The sequence below is a fragment of the Toxoplasma gondii genome, chromosome IV, assembly GCF_000006565.2.
Source record: "Toxoplasma gondii ME49 chromosome IV, whole genome shotgun sequence".
Classification (NCBI taxonomy): domain Eukaryota; phylum Apicomplexa; class Conoidasida; order Eucoccidiorida; family Sarcocystidae; genus Toxoplasma; species Toxoplasma gondii.
In genome coordinates this window covers 1,901,929-1,918,658 of record NC_031471.1, presented here as the reverse complement: position 1 = coordinate 1,918,658, position 16,730 = coordinate 1,901,929, and the positions used below count along the sequence as shown (strand labels likewise).

The 16,730-nt window shown below is 52.0% G+C and overlaps 2 protein-coding genes across 2 annotated transcripts; both read left to right on the top strand.

Annotated features, from left to right (window-relative positions):
* The first annotated feature begins 85 nt into the window (after positions 1 to 85).
* On the top strand, positions 86 to 8,300 carry TGME49_211220 (hypothetical protein). Its single transcript, XM_018779529.1, has 5 exons — positions 86 to 3,752; positions 4,137 to 4,727; positions 5,149 to 5,316; positions 5,716 to 5,858; positions 6,582 to 8,300. The coding sequence occupies exons 1-5, from the start codon at positions 2,037 to 2,039 to the stop codon at positions 6,661 to 6,663; spliced, it is 2,700 nt and encodes an 899-aa protein (XP_018637970.1). The 5' UTR covers positions 86 to 2,036; the 3' UTR covers positions 6,664 to 8,300.
* A 537-nt stretch (positions 8,301 to 8,837) lies between these two features.
* Positions 8,838 to 16,445, top strand: TGME49_211230 (eukaryotic initiation factor-2B, alpha subunit, putative). Its single transcript, XM_002371217.2, has 8 exons — positions 8,838 to 10,212; positions 10,806 to 10,926; positions 11,611 to 11,694; positions 12,254 to 12,344; positions 12,791 to 12,953; positions 13,435 to 13,579; positions 14,295 to 14,444; positions 14,691 to 16,445. Exons 1-8 carry the CDS (start codon positions 9,944 to 9,946, stop codon positions 14,835 to 14,837), a joined length of 1,170 nt encoding a protein of 389 aa, XP_002371258.1. The 5' UTR covers positions 8,838 to 9,943; the 3' UTR covers positions 14,838 to 16,445.
* Positions 16,446 to 16,730: the final 285 nt, after the last annotated feature.

The window sequence follows — 16,730 nt, the reverse complement described above, 5'->3', positions numbered from 1 at the left end:
TTCTCCACCTATTCTTGGTGACCCTTTTCCTTCTCTCCCCTTCTGTGTTGTCCGTCAGTCTTTCCTGCGTTCCGTCTCTCACTGTCCAGTTTCTTAGCTTGAAGCGTCGGAGTTCAGTACCCTGACCTCCCTCCGCCGCTTCCTTCCGCGCGTATTCCAGCTCTGTCTGTTCTCCCTCTGCTCCCTTCCTGTCGCGTCTCTCCTCTCTCTCCTCTCTCTTCTCTCTCTCTTCTCTATTCTCGATAACACCCGAGCGCTCCTTTCTCGTCGCTCTTTTTCGCCTCGGTTTTCCTCGTCTGTCTCCCCTTTCCTCTTGTCCCCGTTTCTTCTTTTTCCCCTCTCACTCTGCCCTTTACATCTCGCCCAAATGCTCCCTTGTCCTATTTCCTCTTCATTCTTGGAAAACCTTTTTATCTCTTGTTTTGCTCTCGCTCTACCGTGAGGCGCAGGTTGGCGCTGCGTCGCGCTCGTGTCTCGTAGACCCCCGCGCTTCCCCGTCGAGCGCCAGCTGCAGCAAGCGCAGCACAGCAAACGAATCTCGGAGAAAAGAAGCCGTTCTTTCTCGGTGTGTTTGCGTCTCTGCCTTTTTTCCAAGTCTTTTCCCGAAACGACTTTGTCCCCCCGCCTTTTTTCTTCTCCTCGCGTTTGCCTCTGCCCTCCCGCGAAGACACAGCATGCAGTCGGGTGTGTGAGTGTTCGTCCTGAAGACGAAAACCACGAGGAAAGGAAAAAGAACGGACATTTTCTCGCTTTTTTGTCGGTCTTTCCACCTCCTCTCCGTCTTTCTTCTTCTTTTCCACCGTTCTCACCACAATCCCCCGGTGCAAGTCGCTCTGCACACAATACACTTACACCGCTGCTGCCGGCTTCGACGCCCCTGTCTCCCTTTCTCTGCTTCTTCTCCTTTCCTGCGCGCTGTCATCTGTGCTTTCTGGAGCAGAACAGTTCTTTTTTGATTGAAGCTTCGCACATGATGAGTCTCCTTTGCCGCCGCCTCGCCTCACAGCTTATCTCTCTCATTGCTCGCAAGCTCCCTTCGACGCGCCCTCTCCCCTGTCCTCGGAGCTCCCTTTTCTCTTTCTTCTCCGCGCTTCTCTCCGCGCTTCTCTCCGTGTTTTCCTCTTCTCTTTACCTGTCGGCTTTCTCGTTCTGACCTTCCCCCCTCTCTTCTCCCCCCCTCCTCTGTCTTCTTCCTCCCTCCTCTGTCTTCTTCCTCTCTCCTCTGTCTTCTTCCTCCCTGCTCTGTCTTCTCCTGTTCTCGTCTTCAGCTTCTTTTTTCTCTCCTTCTCCCTCTCATACCCCTCATCCTCCTCGGCTCCTGTCCTTCAGTTATCTTCGTCCTCCCTTTCCTTTTAATTCCTTTTCTTCTTTCTTGTCCGTTCTCTTCTTCTCCTCTGGAGAGACTGGGGTGCGAGCTTGCGAGGAGCTTGGAGCTTCTTTGACAGGAACCGTTGCCCTGTCTTTTCTCCGCGTTCCTTCGTTGCTCTTTTTTCTTTGACAGGAACCGTTGCCCTGTCTTTTCTCCGCGTTCCTTCGTCGCTCTTTTTTCTTTGACAGGAACCGTTGCCCTGTCTTTTCTCCGCGTTCCTTCGTCGCTCTTTTTTCTTTGACAGGAACCGTTGCCCTGTCTTTTCTCCGCGTCTCTTCGTCACTCTTTCTTCTTTGACAGGAACCGTTGCCCTGTCTTTTCTCCGCGTTCTTCGTCTTCTCTGTCCTGAGTCTCTCACTGGTTTCCCTCGGCTTGGTGGCATCGCAAAACGCAGCCGACCTCGTCCTCCCTTTTTCTTCTTCGCACTCTGCTCCCCAGTCACAGCGTTTGCATGCGTCGGCAACTGCCTCCTCCCTTCTCAGTTCTTCCTTTCTCTCTCCCTCTCTCTCGACTTCGTTTTCTCCATTCTTGACCCTTTTCTTCCGGATTTCGTCTCCTCTCTGATGCTCGAGTGCCGGCTCGGACTGGCCGTTCTTTCCCCCGTTGTCTTTTCCGCGTCGGCGGCCATTCCTCCTCGACTTTTCTCCCCCGCTTCCCTCTCTCCAAGATGGCCGCCTTCTCTCCCCAGCTCCAGCGCAGACCCTCTGCACCAGCTTCTTCTTCCCCTTCTTCCTCTCCTTCTCCCTGTTCGACGCCGGGGTGTGAAGGCACCTGCATGCGTTGCTCTCCTTCTTTAAGCCAAGTTCTGAATTTGCGCTTCTCCGACGGATCTTTTCTCCTCTCTCATCTCCACAGTCTCCTGCGGCATCGCCTCCACCTCGCTTCCCGTGGATTTCTCCACAGTCCTCTGCCTCTGTCTCTCCTCGTTGCCTCGTCTTCTTCCTCTTTTTCTTCCTCCGCGCCTTCCTCTTCGTCTGCCTCTTCTTATGCTGCCTCCTCGGCTCTACCTCCGTCGCTCAGCCGCCTGGAAGCTTCCCTGGAGTCGACTGCCTCTCCGCTGCAGCGGTGGCGGAAGCAGGCGACGCATGCGTCGCCACGAAAGGAGACAGGAAGGGAGACAGGGACGGAGACACCTCGTCGCGAGGAGCCTCCGCCCCCGCACTCGGTGGAGGCGGTGGCGCTGGAGTTGTCGAGGAAGTTGAGTTGTTGCCTGCAGTTGAAGGAGAAGACGAGTGTGTTGCTTCTAGGTCCTCCTGGGTCTGGAAAAACGACTGCTCTCGAGCTCGCTCTCAACACCGTGCAGCGTCTCGCGCGAGAGCAGCGCGAGCAGCAGGCGTCTCTCCACTTCAAGCATGAAAACAGAGACGACCTCAAGAGCAAGAAAGCGGAGACAAAGGACAAGGATGCCTCTGCTTCTTCCTCCGACTATGCGTCCTCCTGTGTCTCCTCCCCTCTTCGTCCTGCGCGTCCGTCCTCTCTCTCTTCTCTCCCATCTTCTCCGCCGTCTCTTCTCTCTTCTGGTCTCTCTTCTTCTTCTCTGTCTTCTTCTCCCCCTGCTCTTCTCTCTTCGTCTCCGCCGTCTCTCCTCTCTTCTTCGTCGCCTGCGTCTCTCGCCCCTGCAGCGCTGCTTCCCGACCTGTTAGTGGTACGGCTGTCTTGTCCGCTGTACAGAGACGACGCGTCGCTGCTGCATGCGATTGTCTCCCAACTGGGGAGGGACTTGCGCTGCCAAAAAACTCCTGCTGCCTCTGCGTCCGTCGAGGAGCTCTCTCACACGCTTCGGCTTATACTCGAAGACAGCTGCTCGCTGTTCGGGCGCGCCGTGGTGATCGTCCTGGACCGCTTCGAGCGCTGCTGTCTTGACGCCTCAGGGGAACGGAGGAGACAGCAGCTGCTGTACAACCTCTTTGACCTGCAACACAGTAGCGACCTGCAGATTTGCACTGTGTGTGTCTCTGCCGTTCTGGACATCACGCAACATATGGAGAAGCGCATTCGCAGTCGCTTCTCGCTGCAGACGCTGTACGTCGCGGGGCCTTCCTCGCTGCCGCGGTTCACAGCCTTTCTCCGGAGAAACCTTCTCCGCGTCTCGAGTCCTCTTCTGCTCCGCACTGCCGTGGAGTCGGCTCGGCGAGAGACCAGCTTCTGCGCAGCTCTGGCGGGGGCGGCGCGCGCGAGAGAAGAAGAGGTCCGAGAGCGAGAGGCATGGCGAGGGAAGAGGCGGAAGGGTGTGGAGACGCGAGCGGCCGAGGAGGAGGCGGCGCTCGCTCTCCTTCTCGAGCCGGCATGGACGCCGACTGCAGAAGACCTCTGGCGCGCAGAAGTCTTCGCGCGCGCCTTCGCGGCCGCGCTTGAGGAAGAGTTCACCTCTCACAGGTTCAGGGTACGTGGAGCGAGAGGCGCCCGAAGCGCGCGAACAGAGAGAAAAGAGAGAAGAGAAAAGAGAGAGAAGAGAAAAGAGAAAGAAGAGAAAAGAGAGAGAAGAGAAAAGAGAGAGAAGAGAAAAGAGAGAGAAGAGAAAAGAGAAAAGAGAGAAGAAGAGGGGGGAACGAACACTGGCGTCGACGAACAACCAGGCGACAGAGAGGGCGAGTGACGCGCGCGCCACCCAAAAAAGACAAAGGCAGTGACGAACGCGGTCCAGAACAAGGAAAAGAGAGGCGACGCAGACCCATGAAAGACAACAGACCGTTTCTCCAACCCAGTGGATATACACCCCATACGCGCGAGTGTCGCCGACACAATATGTCTGTCTGTGTGCGTTCAGGAGACGTTTTTCAGGAACTTCGCTCTGGGTCGCAGCGCGCGTTGCTTCTTCTCCGAGATCATCGACGCGATTTTGTCTCTTTCTGTGACTTGCGAACTCTTCGAGTCGGACAAGAAACTGACTCTCAGTCCGACTCTCAGTCCGACTCTTAGTCCGGTTCTCAGCCCGACTCTCAGTCCGGCTCTCAGTCGGATCCCTCGTTCGTGTGGAGAGGGTCTCTCCCCGCTTTCTGCGCGGTCCTTCGCACTCTCGCCTCGGCGCGACTCCCAGCGCGCTCGAGATTCGTTTTCTCCACGTTCCCCGCGAACCTCGTCACTCCAGGGAGAAGAGAACCAGGTGCCTGAGAACCGCAGTCGATCCACCGAGGAGTTCGTGGACGGAGACATTCGAGACGGCGGAGCGCGACGACCGGACGCGAGCTCGCTGGCAGACCAGGGATGTCCGCGGTCGTTCGTCTCTCCTCTTTCTGTGTGTTGCCCCGAGCAGCCAGCGACTCCGGGAAGGAGAGAGGAAGCAACGAGTCGGCGATCCGCCGAAGACGACCAGACACAGTTTGCGCGCCTGTGCGGCGGACTGCTCCGAGAGAAGAAGGTAGAGCGAGAAGGCCAAGGGAGTCGCCCTGAGGCCAAAGGAGGGGAGGTCATGCAGTCACCGTTCCAAGAGCGAAAGAGAGGAGGGGAGGAGACCGGTTTTGTGCAGCACAGGAATCTCTCGCAGAGCCCAGAGAGCCGGTGACAGGACGAAGAAGGAGAAGGAGAGAGACGAGAGAGGACGCGCAGATGAGGAGAAAGGATGACCCAGGGAGAAGGGAACACCCGAAAAGAGCTCTGAAGCACCATGAAACTGGAGAGACCGCGAGAAGAGCACAGAGAGAGCAGAACATGCGAGAGCGGCGTCAGGCGACTGCCGGCGTTGAACGAAAATGTCGCACAGAGACGTCAGACGTAGCTCGAGTGAACAGGGGTAGCGGCGATCAGTTCGTCTTGCGCTGCTTCTTTCTTTCGCTTCGCAGACTTTCAGTGTTTTCCCGGAGCTGAGTCTGGTGGAACATCTCGTCCTCGGAGCCATGACGCGACTGCATGCGCGCCGAAGAGCCCCGAAAACGTTCCATGCTGTCGTCGAGCAAGTCGCGCTTCTCTACGCCGACCTCGACGTCAAGCTGCAGCATCCAAGTGCAGAAGTGAGGACAGAGGGCGTCTCCCCACTCTCTCTCTGCAGGGAGACAAGGACGCAGTGCAAACAGTTCCAATTCGTGGCTGAGGTGACAAATCCTTTCATCTACACACATCCCCGCAGTCCGACTCGAAAATGAACCAATTCCCCGCTCTGTCAACGCTCTGTCAACGACTTCTCCTCCTCTCTATAAATCCACTCCTATGCATATGTTGATACAAACGGCCATACATATACACACATGCATAAATATATATATATATATATATACTTATATATATATATATATATATGTATGTGTATACGCAGACGTATATGCCCGTGTATGTGTGTGTTTGAGTGCATCACGTTGTGTCGTTGACTTCTGTTGTCGTTTCTTTGTCCTTTGTTTGCTCCGTTTTTGCAGAGTTTGCGTCGCGCGTTTCTGCGTTTAGTCGACCTGGGAGTCCTCCAGCTGTGTAGTTACGCCCTGCAGACAGTCGGTCTGACGGGCGTCGCCTCAGATCCGTTCGGAACTTACGTTCCCTGTAAATTTCCAGAGCATGCAGCGTGAGCAGCAGTGTCTTTCCAGTCGCTAAAGAGACTGTCATGCTGTGTCGACCTGCGGTGGGGAAAGGCTGCGCTGCCAGTCGTAGGCTTTTTGTCTCGGTCCATTCTGTCTCACACGGAGATCTGCGAAGGTGCCCAGAGGACGCGTTCTAAAATGGCGAGTGAAGGGGCTTCAAGAGGTGGAGACGCGCGCAGACGCGTGGATGAAGTTTCGTATCTGGGAAGGCTCCTTGGAGGCGTCGTTCCGCCTTCTTCGATGCGCCGGGTGTACGTTCATGCGTACACTCGGACGTTAGAGCCGCGCGGACGCAGAAACATGGAAACCGGGAGAGGGGACAAACCTACTCTGTTCCACATCTGCGTGAGGTTGTGTTCAGAATGCTCCATTCTTCTCGAAAGAAACTCCCCTTTTACGCCTTCTCCGTAGAAAGCCACCGAACGAGCAGCTACGGACAACCACACCACATGCGCATTGATATATCTATATACACATGTATATATATATATATGTATATATATGTATATGTATATATATGTATATGTATATATATGTATATGTATATATATTTAGACGTAGATTTGTGTGGGTGTGTGTCGATGTACAGGTTCAGACGCATTTGTGTGTCGACTTGATACATGCATGCATACGAAAGGATTTAGAAGGCAGTGAGTAGAGGTGACGCTTCTTTAATGTGGGCGCGTCTGCCTTTGTGTGTTCTGCAGGTACAAGAAGACTCTTGAGACTTTGCGAGTTCCGGGAGCGATGAAAGAATGGGTGCGAGCAGTCGAGTTCCGCGATTTGTGACTTTGAGGTTTTTCCGTTGCCTCTCTTCGTCTTCTTTGATCTCTGTGGTCCGCGTTTTCGAAGCGAAATCAGATCTCTCAACGAGAAGCGAACTCCACGTTTCGCCCCCCACTAAGTCGCCTGCAGACTTCCCGAGCCGGAGCCTCCAACTGCATGCGAAAGAAACCGGAGCGCAGGCGCATGTGCATGCACTGCGTGTATGCCGTCTGCTGCCGGCTGCGGCGGTTCCACGGATCTCGAGGAGTTGGGTCTTTCACACCCTTTCGTCGTGTCATCAGCCCCCGCTTGTCAACTGCTGTTTTCTGTCGGTTTTCTGTCGGTTTTCTGGAGCTGCGTCTCTCGTGTCATCAGTTCGAACGAACGCAAGAGAGACAGTTTTGTACAGTTTTGCGTTGAATCTGAGAACTCGCTGTTTTCGCTGCAAGGCAAGGTGCAGAAAGGACCGAGAAACTCCGCGGCTGCGCCTGGCCAGCGACTCGGCACTGCTGACGCTGTCCGTCGGGTGTATGTACACCGCGGAGTCGAGACTCCAGTTGTTGGCTGTTTTCGCGCTTCTGACCGGGAAGGTCATTTCTGCTCTTCAGGTAGCAATCCGGCATTTTCGAGAGTCGCTTGAGATCGAACGAATCAACAGTGTGTGAGAATACAGGCTGTTTGATGGATCGTTTCGAACGTCCAAAAACACAGAACGCGAGAGTCGAAAAGAAGTATAGAACAGCGTGGTTTGAATCTCAGAACTGCACCTCTCTTTCCTCTCTTCGACCGTAGTTTCTACATCCTTTCTGCTTGCTGAGTTTCCACCTCGAGCTACAGGTGTGTGAGGCGAGCCAGTCGCCTTTTCCAGTGACTTGCCCTGCAAGGACGCGAGTTTCCTGCGATGGACAAAAGCATGAAAAAGATTCTCGCGCATTAGAGGAGAGGGTGATCTCGAATGCACCAGCCAAGTTCTGGCCTTTCATCACATTTCTTTGCCAGGAGAGAAGGTGGATAGTTCTGAGCTGCGCAAGTCTTCTCAGGAAGTTCTTGTTTCCTCGCTGGCGGTTGACGTGTATGCGGCGTTCCGCGTTGTTTTTTTTCGCACTCGCAGAAAACCGTTTTCCCTGCGCAAAAAGATTTGCGTCTCCTGACTTGAATGCTTTATTCGCACAAAGGAGAATAGAAGGTCTTTGCGCGCCTCAGTGCGTCCTTTCGCGCGTTCTCTCACGGCTTCTTTCTCCAGTGAAGAGTGTGCGGTTTGGTTGGCAGGCCAGTTGGTCTTTGAAAGAAGCCGACGGGAGATTTCTCCTGAACCTTAGTGGACTTTTGTCGTTTCATGGAACATCCTTTGTTCATCTTCTTGGTGGACTGGACGCTCGGCCGGACTGTTACTGTCGAGAAGTGCAGCCTCGATTGGCCATGGAAGAGCGCAGGGCAGTGGGTTTGGGAGCATCTCTCAGTCCGAAAAAGAGACTTTTTTCTCGACCAAGACGCTCCCGCTCGCTGCTTTCCTGCGCAAAGCTCCCAAGAGCTCGCGGGGAAAAACTCCACGATTGCAAAAATCGGGTGGTCGCGTCGAAACAGGAAATGCAGTGAGGAGAGACGCGCGACTTCAGGAGAGCCGCGCTGCTCTTTCTTTCTCCCAGGTTCGCACTTTTGAAACTGTACACAGCTGCTCTCCGCAGTCCAGTCAACAGAAAACAGAAAATCACCTCCGCAAACATATATGCAAATATATATATATATATATATAAATATAGATATATAAATATAAATATATATAGATATATAAATATAAATATATATAAATAAGGGAGAAGTGTACGAGGAGGTGTGTGAGTTGAATATGTCAGTCTGTAGATGAACTCTTGAATGGCGCATGCGACTGAAAAGGCGTCTAGGGCAAAAATCGCCGCGTTTTCATGAGACGACCGCTCGGAGGCAGAGACGGCGCGATGCGGCACTGAGAGAAGTGCTTTGAGTTGTGGACTCACGCGTTTGCGCGAGTTCTGAAGAGAGATTTCTCTCGGACGGCTCAAGAGGAGTTCAAATATGGATCTGTTCCGGGTTTTTCTGGAAGTCAACTGCGGCAACGGGCGTCTGTCTGTGTGACGCTGCACACTGCATGCGTTTCTATCCACGAACCGTGAAGAGGGCCGTCTCTGGAGAGAAGGAAGCGCCTGGCGAGAAAACCTCTGAAAGAGCGTCCCCAAGTTGCCTTTTAACTCTCTATTGTTTTGCGTTCCGTTTTGTTTCCCCGCTCCGGTTTTGTCTCTGAAAAAAGCGGCGCGACCTCTCCCCGAAGCCTCCACTCCGCTGAGAAACCGGAGCAGCCTTTCGCTGAGTCTCTCGCCTGCTGCTGCGTCAAGAGACATCGCTGAGATTTTCTCTTCTGCCGACGCGTTTTTTTCTAAAGTTCCAGTGAAGAAAACTGGTCTGCCTCTGCGATTCGACGCGCGCTCCTTCTCTCGACGTGAGTCGCGAGGCTTCGCGGCGGACTCGCGAGGTTGGGGGCGTTTCTTGTCAGCCCGTGTCTCTCGCCTCCGCGGCCTTTCTTCTTTCGGTTTCTCTCCGTCTTGTTTGCCTTCGCTTTCGCATCTCTGTTCTTTCTCATCCAACGTCGCTCTTGTTTTCCTCTTGTAGAAGACCCTCTGATGTCAGGAGAGGAGCAGATCCGCGAAGGGAGACGAGAAGAGAGAGGGTGAGAAACGGACAGAGAGGAGAGAAGAAAGGCGAGAGAAGAGAAAGGAAACTCGCGCGCGTCTTTATCCATACTTCCGCCATGCGGACTCTCCAGATTCTTCATCCGTCCTCTCTTTCCTCTTCTTTCTCGTCTATATGGCACCCTCCCAGTTGGTTCTCTCTCTCTAGTGTTTCTCTGTCTTCCGCGCAGACGCTCTCTGTACGTCCTTGAAATCCTTTCTCTGTCGCGGTGCTCTTTGTCTCGCTCCTCCTCTTGTACTTCTGTCTCCGTCTGTTTCCGTCTGTCTCCTGTCTCCACCTGTCTCCGCCTGTTTCCGTCTGTCTCGCTCGCCTTCCTTCCTCGTCTTCCTCTCTGCCCTTTCTTTCTTCCTCCGTCCTCTCTTCGCGGGAGAGACTGTTTCGTTCTCTGCATCACGCCTCTGGAGGCAGATTTGAGGAGGACGCCTGAGTGCCTTCTCCGACGGCTGCGCAGGAAAACGGATTTTTCGAGGACAGCGACGTTGCATGCGTTTCGAAGGTCAGAGAACCAGCGTGCGTTTCGAAGATTAGCGAAACTACGGAGACGCAGAAGCGCACAGAACCAGTTCTGAAATCCGCTCAGATGGCTGCAGAGGTCGAGCAGCAGAACGGAGCGGAGGGCGCGATGGAGACAGGCGAGAGAGGAGCAGTTGCCTTGGAAGGAGAGCGGCGAGAAACCTTTCGCCGACTCCGGGAGTCTGCAAGCAGCTGCGGAGGCGAGGGAGAAAAGGATGTCGAAGACTTCCAGCCTCTTCAAATGCAAGTGATCGACGCGTTTTGGCGGTGCTTCACTTCTGAACAGAACGACTTGGCTCTCGCAGCTGTCCACGCCCTCGGCACAATCGCGCGCATGTGAGTTGGAAAAAGAGTTGTTTTCGAGTTCTCGTTCAAAACTGCGAGCGGGCATGAAACGTCAAGCTCCAAGTCGCAAGGAGGGGGAGGGGAGCTGAAAGAACACAGGAGACTTCGTCCGAACAACTCGTTCCCGACGTGTACATCCAGCTGCGCAGAGCTCTGCATTCACCTCGAGAGATGTTTTCCTCCCTCTGCGTTCGCCTCTCAATCTCATGTTGCGACTTGCCTTGCCTCCGCCTTGGTTTCCTTCGCAGACACTCGCCTTCCCTACAACTTCTTTCTCACTCACCGTATATGCACAAATATATATACATATACATACATATATATATATATATATGTATGTATATGTATATATATTTGTGCATCTGTATTTAAACGTATATTTATATGTATATATTTAAACGTATATTTATATGTATAGGTGTCTGTATATTTCTGTGACTCGAAATGCGTATTCGTGTCGAAGGGAGGCGTCCGTGAGGGAGCTGTGGGGGACTACTTGGAAGCTTCGAATGTAGGCTTTCTTCACCTTTGAAGATCTCCCGTCTTCTATGTTCAAGATTTTGAAGTCTGCGCGCCTTTTTCAGATCTCGAGCTACGTCTGTTTTTCAACTTTTTGTGCACTTGCGGGCGGCCAGCGACGCCCTGGAAATTTACGCCGGGCGCGAGGATGTACTTCTCTACATCAGTCAACTCACAAGCATCAAGGTGCGTTCTGGTCTTCTGAAGAGTGAGAGAAAGTCTCTCCCGCGCATGCAGCTCACGGTGCATGCGTCGGACGGGAGTTCAGAAGGATTCTGCTCAAAGACGGTGTGCTCCTTCGCTTCCTGTCCTCGTTCTTGACCTACGCGGCGAGTGAAAAGTCGAGGGAAGAAACGGAAGGTATCCTTTGCGCAGTCCTGGACTTCCTCTGTTCATCCTTTCCCCTCGCGATTCTTCGTCGCGTTTTTTTCTCACCTAACTCCTCATTTTCACACAAGCTGCAGATTCCGAGGTTTTTCCTGCGCAAAGAGATGCCTCTCTCTCTCTCTCTATATATATATATATATATGTATATATATGCATATTTGTATATGTATATTTGTCTATGTATATATGTGTATGTATATATATACATTTATAAAGATACTTAGCTAGAAATATGGGAGGCCTGCGAACTTTGAGCTTTCTGTACCCACGGGGGGATTTGTAGGGAAACCGACTCGCCTAGGTCACTTTCCTGAGCTCCTTCGCTCCCCATACACGTATATATATATATATATATATATGTATATATATGCATATTTGTGTATGCATGTATCTATACCTGTGTCTTTGTGTATGTGTATGCATGTATGGTAGCGGGGAGAGATGAGTATGGCAGTGGGGAGATTGTTTTTTCTGCTTCTGCAGAGGTTGACGACTCTCCCCCTTCGTTCCGCATGCTTGCTCTACCAGCAGTTTGGGCTGCGACACCATCAGAGGCGTCCTGACATCGTAAGGCGTTCGAGAGAACGAGCGAAACTGCGAGAAAGAAGGGAACTCTCGAAGAAGACCGACGCACAAGCGGACGGCCTGCCAGAGGCAGTGAAGAACGAACACAGAGAGAAGAAGAGAAGAGAGAGAAGAAGAGAAGAGAGAGAAGAAGAGAACGAGACGAACGACAGAGAAGAAAAAACGAGACGGGTGTTTTCGGTGGCCGTCGAGGGGCGGATGCGATAAGGAAGTGAAGCATTCCGGCACTGAACAAGGACGAGTATGTTTCCTTTTAAAAAAAGGCAGAGAGGAAGAAGATCTCAACTCAAAGACCTGCCTGGAAAGAAGACTTCACAGTGTTTCGAATCAAGAAGGGAGCTGCCCTCGCGTCCAAGCGCGGAAGCTCTCGAAGTTGAGAACAGCTCTCAACCTTGGGAAGACAACGCTGCCGGACATGAACGCAGACGGGCGAGCGAGCAAGCTGTTTTTTTGTTCCACTTTTCGTTTCGACAGCTTCGTTCTATCGGTCTTTTTCTTTGGTTTTCGCACCATTTGTTTTCATATTTTCTGGATTTTTCAGAGTCTCGAGGAGCTGCGGGACCTGCTGGTGGCGCAGTCGGCCAAGTTCGCCGCGCGAATTCTGCAAAGCAAACAGACTATCGCAGACATCGGTGAGCTTCGGCGCATGCAGGCGGGCAGAGCTGAACTGGACGCAGAGAGTGTGTAGGCCTTTCTGAGGCATAGAGGACTACGAAACGCGTTTTCGAACGTTTTCGGAGAAGACCGGCAATGACACCTCACCCCTGTGACTTTGTTCTTCCCTTTTTCCTCCCTTTTCCATGTTTTTCTCTACTTTTCCCCAACTTTTTTCTCCCGTTTTCTTTGCTCCCCTTCTCTCTGTTCTTTCTCTCTTCCGTCCTTGTCCTCTCTTCCTCCCTCCTCTCTTCCTCCCTCCTCTCTCTTTGCGTCTGATTCCCGTCGCTCAGACATCGGCCGAGGGGGAGGCCTGCCTCTGTTTCGGTTGTGACGCTCGAAATCTGGACAGTCGGTGCTCGTGGTTTTTCAGCTGCGAGGGAATGCGATCGCCTGACGCCCAACTCTCTCTGTTTCGTCTCAGGGCAAATTATGTTTACGAAAGATCAGATGGTCGTCCTCACTCACGGCCGGTCGTCTTGCGTGGAGAAACTTTTGCGCGACGCATGGGTGAAGCACAAAAAGCGTTTTTCGGTGATTGTTACGCGTCACGAGGAAAAGCCTGGATACTTCGTGAGAACGGATGTGTACGTCCACCTTGCTGTTGCGCGAAGCGTCTTCTTTTCGGAGACGCTGCTGCGGAGAGAAACGCGTTGAAGCAAGAGAACGTCTAGCGTCTTTTCCGGGCGCTCCACTCTTTTGTCCTCACCCTGCCACAGGCCTCGACTCTCCGCGGAGACGCAACGCCTCGCTTGGCTGCTCTCTCGCTGAGGAGACACCTGCATCGAGAGAGTCGCTGCTGTCGCTCTGTCTGGCTGTCTGCATCGTTAGGTTCCTCCTCCTTTCCTGAGAAAGAGACAGACAACACCGCGAGCAGCCGTTGCATGCACAGGCAGACACAGAGCCTGAGCACAGATGCCGTCGTCGCGTTCGCGTTTTTCGCCAGAGGTCTGTTCAGTGAGGAAGAGCTGTCAGCGCCGTCACTGCTCCGTTTTTTGCTTCGAGACGACGGCATTCGTGTGCAGGCGCGGATGTCTGTGGGCGCGTTGTCTTTTTTTCATTGTCCAGGGACCTCCTGATGGAAAGCATCTCCGCAAACGGAATTCCGGTGTCGAATACCTCTGTCTGCTCCATCGGGCGCCTCATGGCCAAAATCGACATGGTCGTCGTCGGCGCAGAAGCAGTGGCAGAGAACGGAGGCATCGTCAATCGAGTAGGAAAACGCAAATAAATACTTCTCACGCGCATCTGCGTGCACTGGCCGCTAGAAAAACACTCGTGCCTCTACGGTGCGACATACACAGATATATAATTCAGGGATTCTCGCTTGATACATCTATCTATATATATAATATATATATATATATATATATATATATCATATTGAGGTACTCGCATTGTGCTACAGTCTTATATATATATATATATGCGTATAATTGTACGCACGTATATCAGTACGCCTATATTGTTCCATACGTTCGTGAAGTCTCTGTATTTATTGATGCATATATATATGCATCTATATATATATATATATATATATTTACATATATATATATATATATATATTCCTATAAAAATAAATAAATCTACAAGAACGACATTCTGTTATATGCACGTGTGTGGGCAACACCGAGCGTTGTGTCGACGGCTGTCGTCAAGTCACATGTGAATCTTTGCCCACATATGCCGATCTCTCTCTGCATCTACATCCAAGTATACAAACGTATATATATGTATATATATGTTTATCTGTATGTATATTTATATGTAAGAGTATGTTGATCTGTGTTTGTACATTCCCATCAGTTCGATATGTAGTGTGGGTGTGTACGTGGTGGAGGCATGCGCTTCAGGTGCAGCTCCGTGGAGTAGTGAGGGTGAGAAAACGTAAAGTCGAGGTCTTTCGAGCTTTGCGTTGTTTTCAGGTCGGTACCTCGACGATCGCGATGGTGGCTCGGCAGCACTGTGTGCCATTTTACGTTGCATGCGAAGCGTGTAAATTCACGCGCATGCATGTTTTTCAGAAAGACGACGCCCGTCGATGTATTGTCTTTGACAAGGCGGACTCCGACGATGTACGTTCGAAAAGCAGTTTCGTCCTTTCCTCTCTCTCTCCCTTCTTTTTTTTCGCTCGCTTCTTCTCCGCCTATGTTCCTTTTTCCTCCCCTCTTTTCCTCCCTCTGTGCCTGTCTCTTCTCTGCTTTGTAGTCCTCTGTCCATTTTGTCTCTCTCTCTCCTGAAGTTGCTCTCTCGCCTTTTTCGCTCTCTCTTCGTGGATTCTTTGCGTACATCGGTTTGCCCGTTCTCTCCCTTTTTCGCAGCTGGAGACGCTGGACTCGCCGAAGGACTACGGGGAGTATCTCGACTACACAGACCCAGAGTTGATTTCTCTGCTCTTCACAGACCTGGGGATTTTCGCTCCGAGAAACGTCTCCGACGAACTCACCACTCTATACGAATCGTCCTAGACGCGGAAGTATTGAAGGTCCCAGAGAGAAGGTCCTTCGGAGATCCTGGGGATGTTTCTTGGGGAATAATAAGTGGAGATCTGACGGAGTAGGGAACTGTGTGCTGCCTCTCAGGGAGGACGTAGGCAGTGTTCTCTTTCTTGAAGTCTTCTGGAAACGAGAGAGCGGAAAAAACGCGAGATCTGCACTGAAGAATCTCGTCCGAGGGCTCGGTCTGTCAGCGGTCTCGCTCGATCTGCGCGGCCCTCGAGGAAGGCACTGGAGGGGAAGAAGGCAAGCAAAGAAGTGAGAAGCAACGAAGCAGAAAAGCGCGAAGAAGTGAGAAAACGAGAAAGGGGAGAAGAAGAGAGAGACGAATGGCGTTGGGTGGGATATGTAGGAATCCGTAAAAGAGCGTGAAGTAGTTCTCTCTGAAGGTGCCGTCCAGCTTTTTCCGCCGACTGAAGACCAGGTGGAAAACGCGAGCGAAATCGGGATGTTCTCCGGTCTGACACCAAAGACACTGTACGTCGATGGAAGAACCGGAGACGCAGCGTCGAATTCGAGTATCGAAAGTCGAGAAAGCGTCAGAGCGAGTAGAAGGCGGCGGCTCTGGAAATGCGCACCCGAGACATCGCTTCTTTCGACTTCGCTGCGCCGAGAAACAGAAACACCGGACTCTGCCCCCCTCTCAGAGGAAGGCTTCTGCATGTGAAGTAATCGAGATCCGGCTAGGAGCTGTAAACATTTCGTTGTCCTTGGTCTCGGGTGCCTTCTCCCGTTTTCAGGTCTCTCTCTCTTTGCCGCGTTCACGCGTCTTGGCTTTGTCTCCGTTCCTCTGGGAACGCAGGTCTCTGTTCAGGTCAAGGCCTCGGGAGTTGTCTTGAGGAAACGATGGCGCGGGGTCTCGTTTTTTTCTGTGTCCTGTGACGCGTCCGCATGGATCCGGCTACCCATGTACGGGGAGTCCAGAGGGGCGCATGCACCGTCGCGAAGTGGGGAACCTCTCGTCGTTCCTCCCGCGACACCGACGGGAGCTTTTGCGGTGTCAGTTCCAGAGAATTTCTACTCGTTTCTCTTCCAAATAATGCCAGGTAGACTTGTTCTGCTGTCGAGACGCGGCGCCACGGCGTATGCAACACAGGCTCTCCCGGGGCATCCATGGTTCGTCTCCGTTTTGAACATGCGCGTATATCCCAAAAGACTCATGTATTTTATACATATATATACATATATATACATATATATATATATACATATACATATATATACATATATATGTATCTGTATTTAATAACGTCTCTCTTTATATACTTTTGTACGTGGGTATGCTCTGACTTCTGAGATGCGCATGCGCGTAAGTGTCCACACACACATGTAAGGAGAGATGGGCCGTCCGAGGCTAAGTTGGGTCGCGAGATTTGCGCGCAGAGAGAAAATTGTCTTGCTTTCTGGAAGACCGGAATTGTCGGTGCTAAGAGAAAGTCTACAAAGGAGCACACGCTGTATATTCGAAATATTCAACGTGTGGCGGGGCGAAGGTGATGCATGCAACATCACTGTTTTTCACGCTTCTTGTCTTCCCTCCGAAACGTCTTCCACCTGCTGGGTGACCTAAAAGTTCAAGCGCCGCCTTCATCTAGGGGGCGAACACAATTCGGCTGCATGCGCCAGTGCACCGGATGACCGTGGACCAGGAATGTGAGTCCTCTGGAAAAACGAAGTCTATCTTTCCGTGGACAAAGATATGCCGATGTAACTGCAGCTAGAGAGAGGGAGACATACAAGTATGTACCGATACACTTCTGCACCTCCGGACATGCATATTCATACATTCAAGTGTAGACAAGTATATTATTACACATAAATGTATGTATATATATATATATATATGCGTAGTTGCATTTCCTCTTC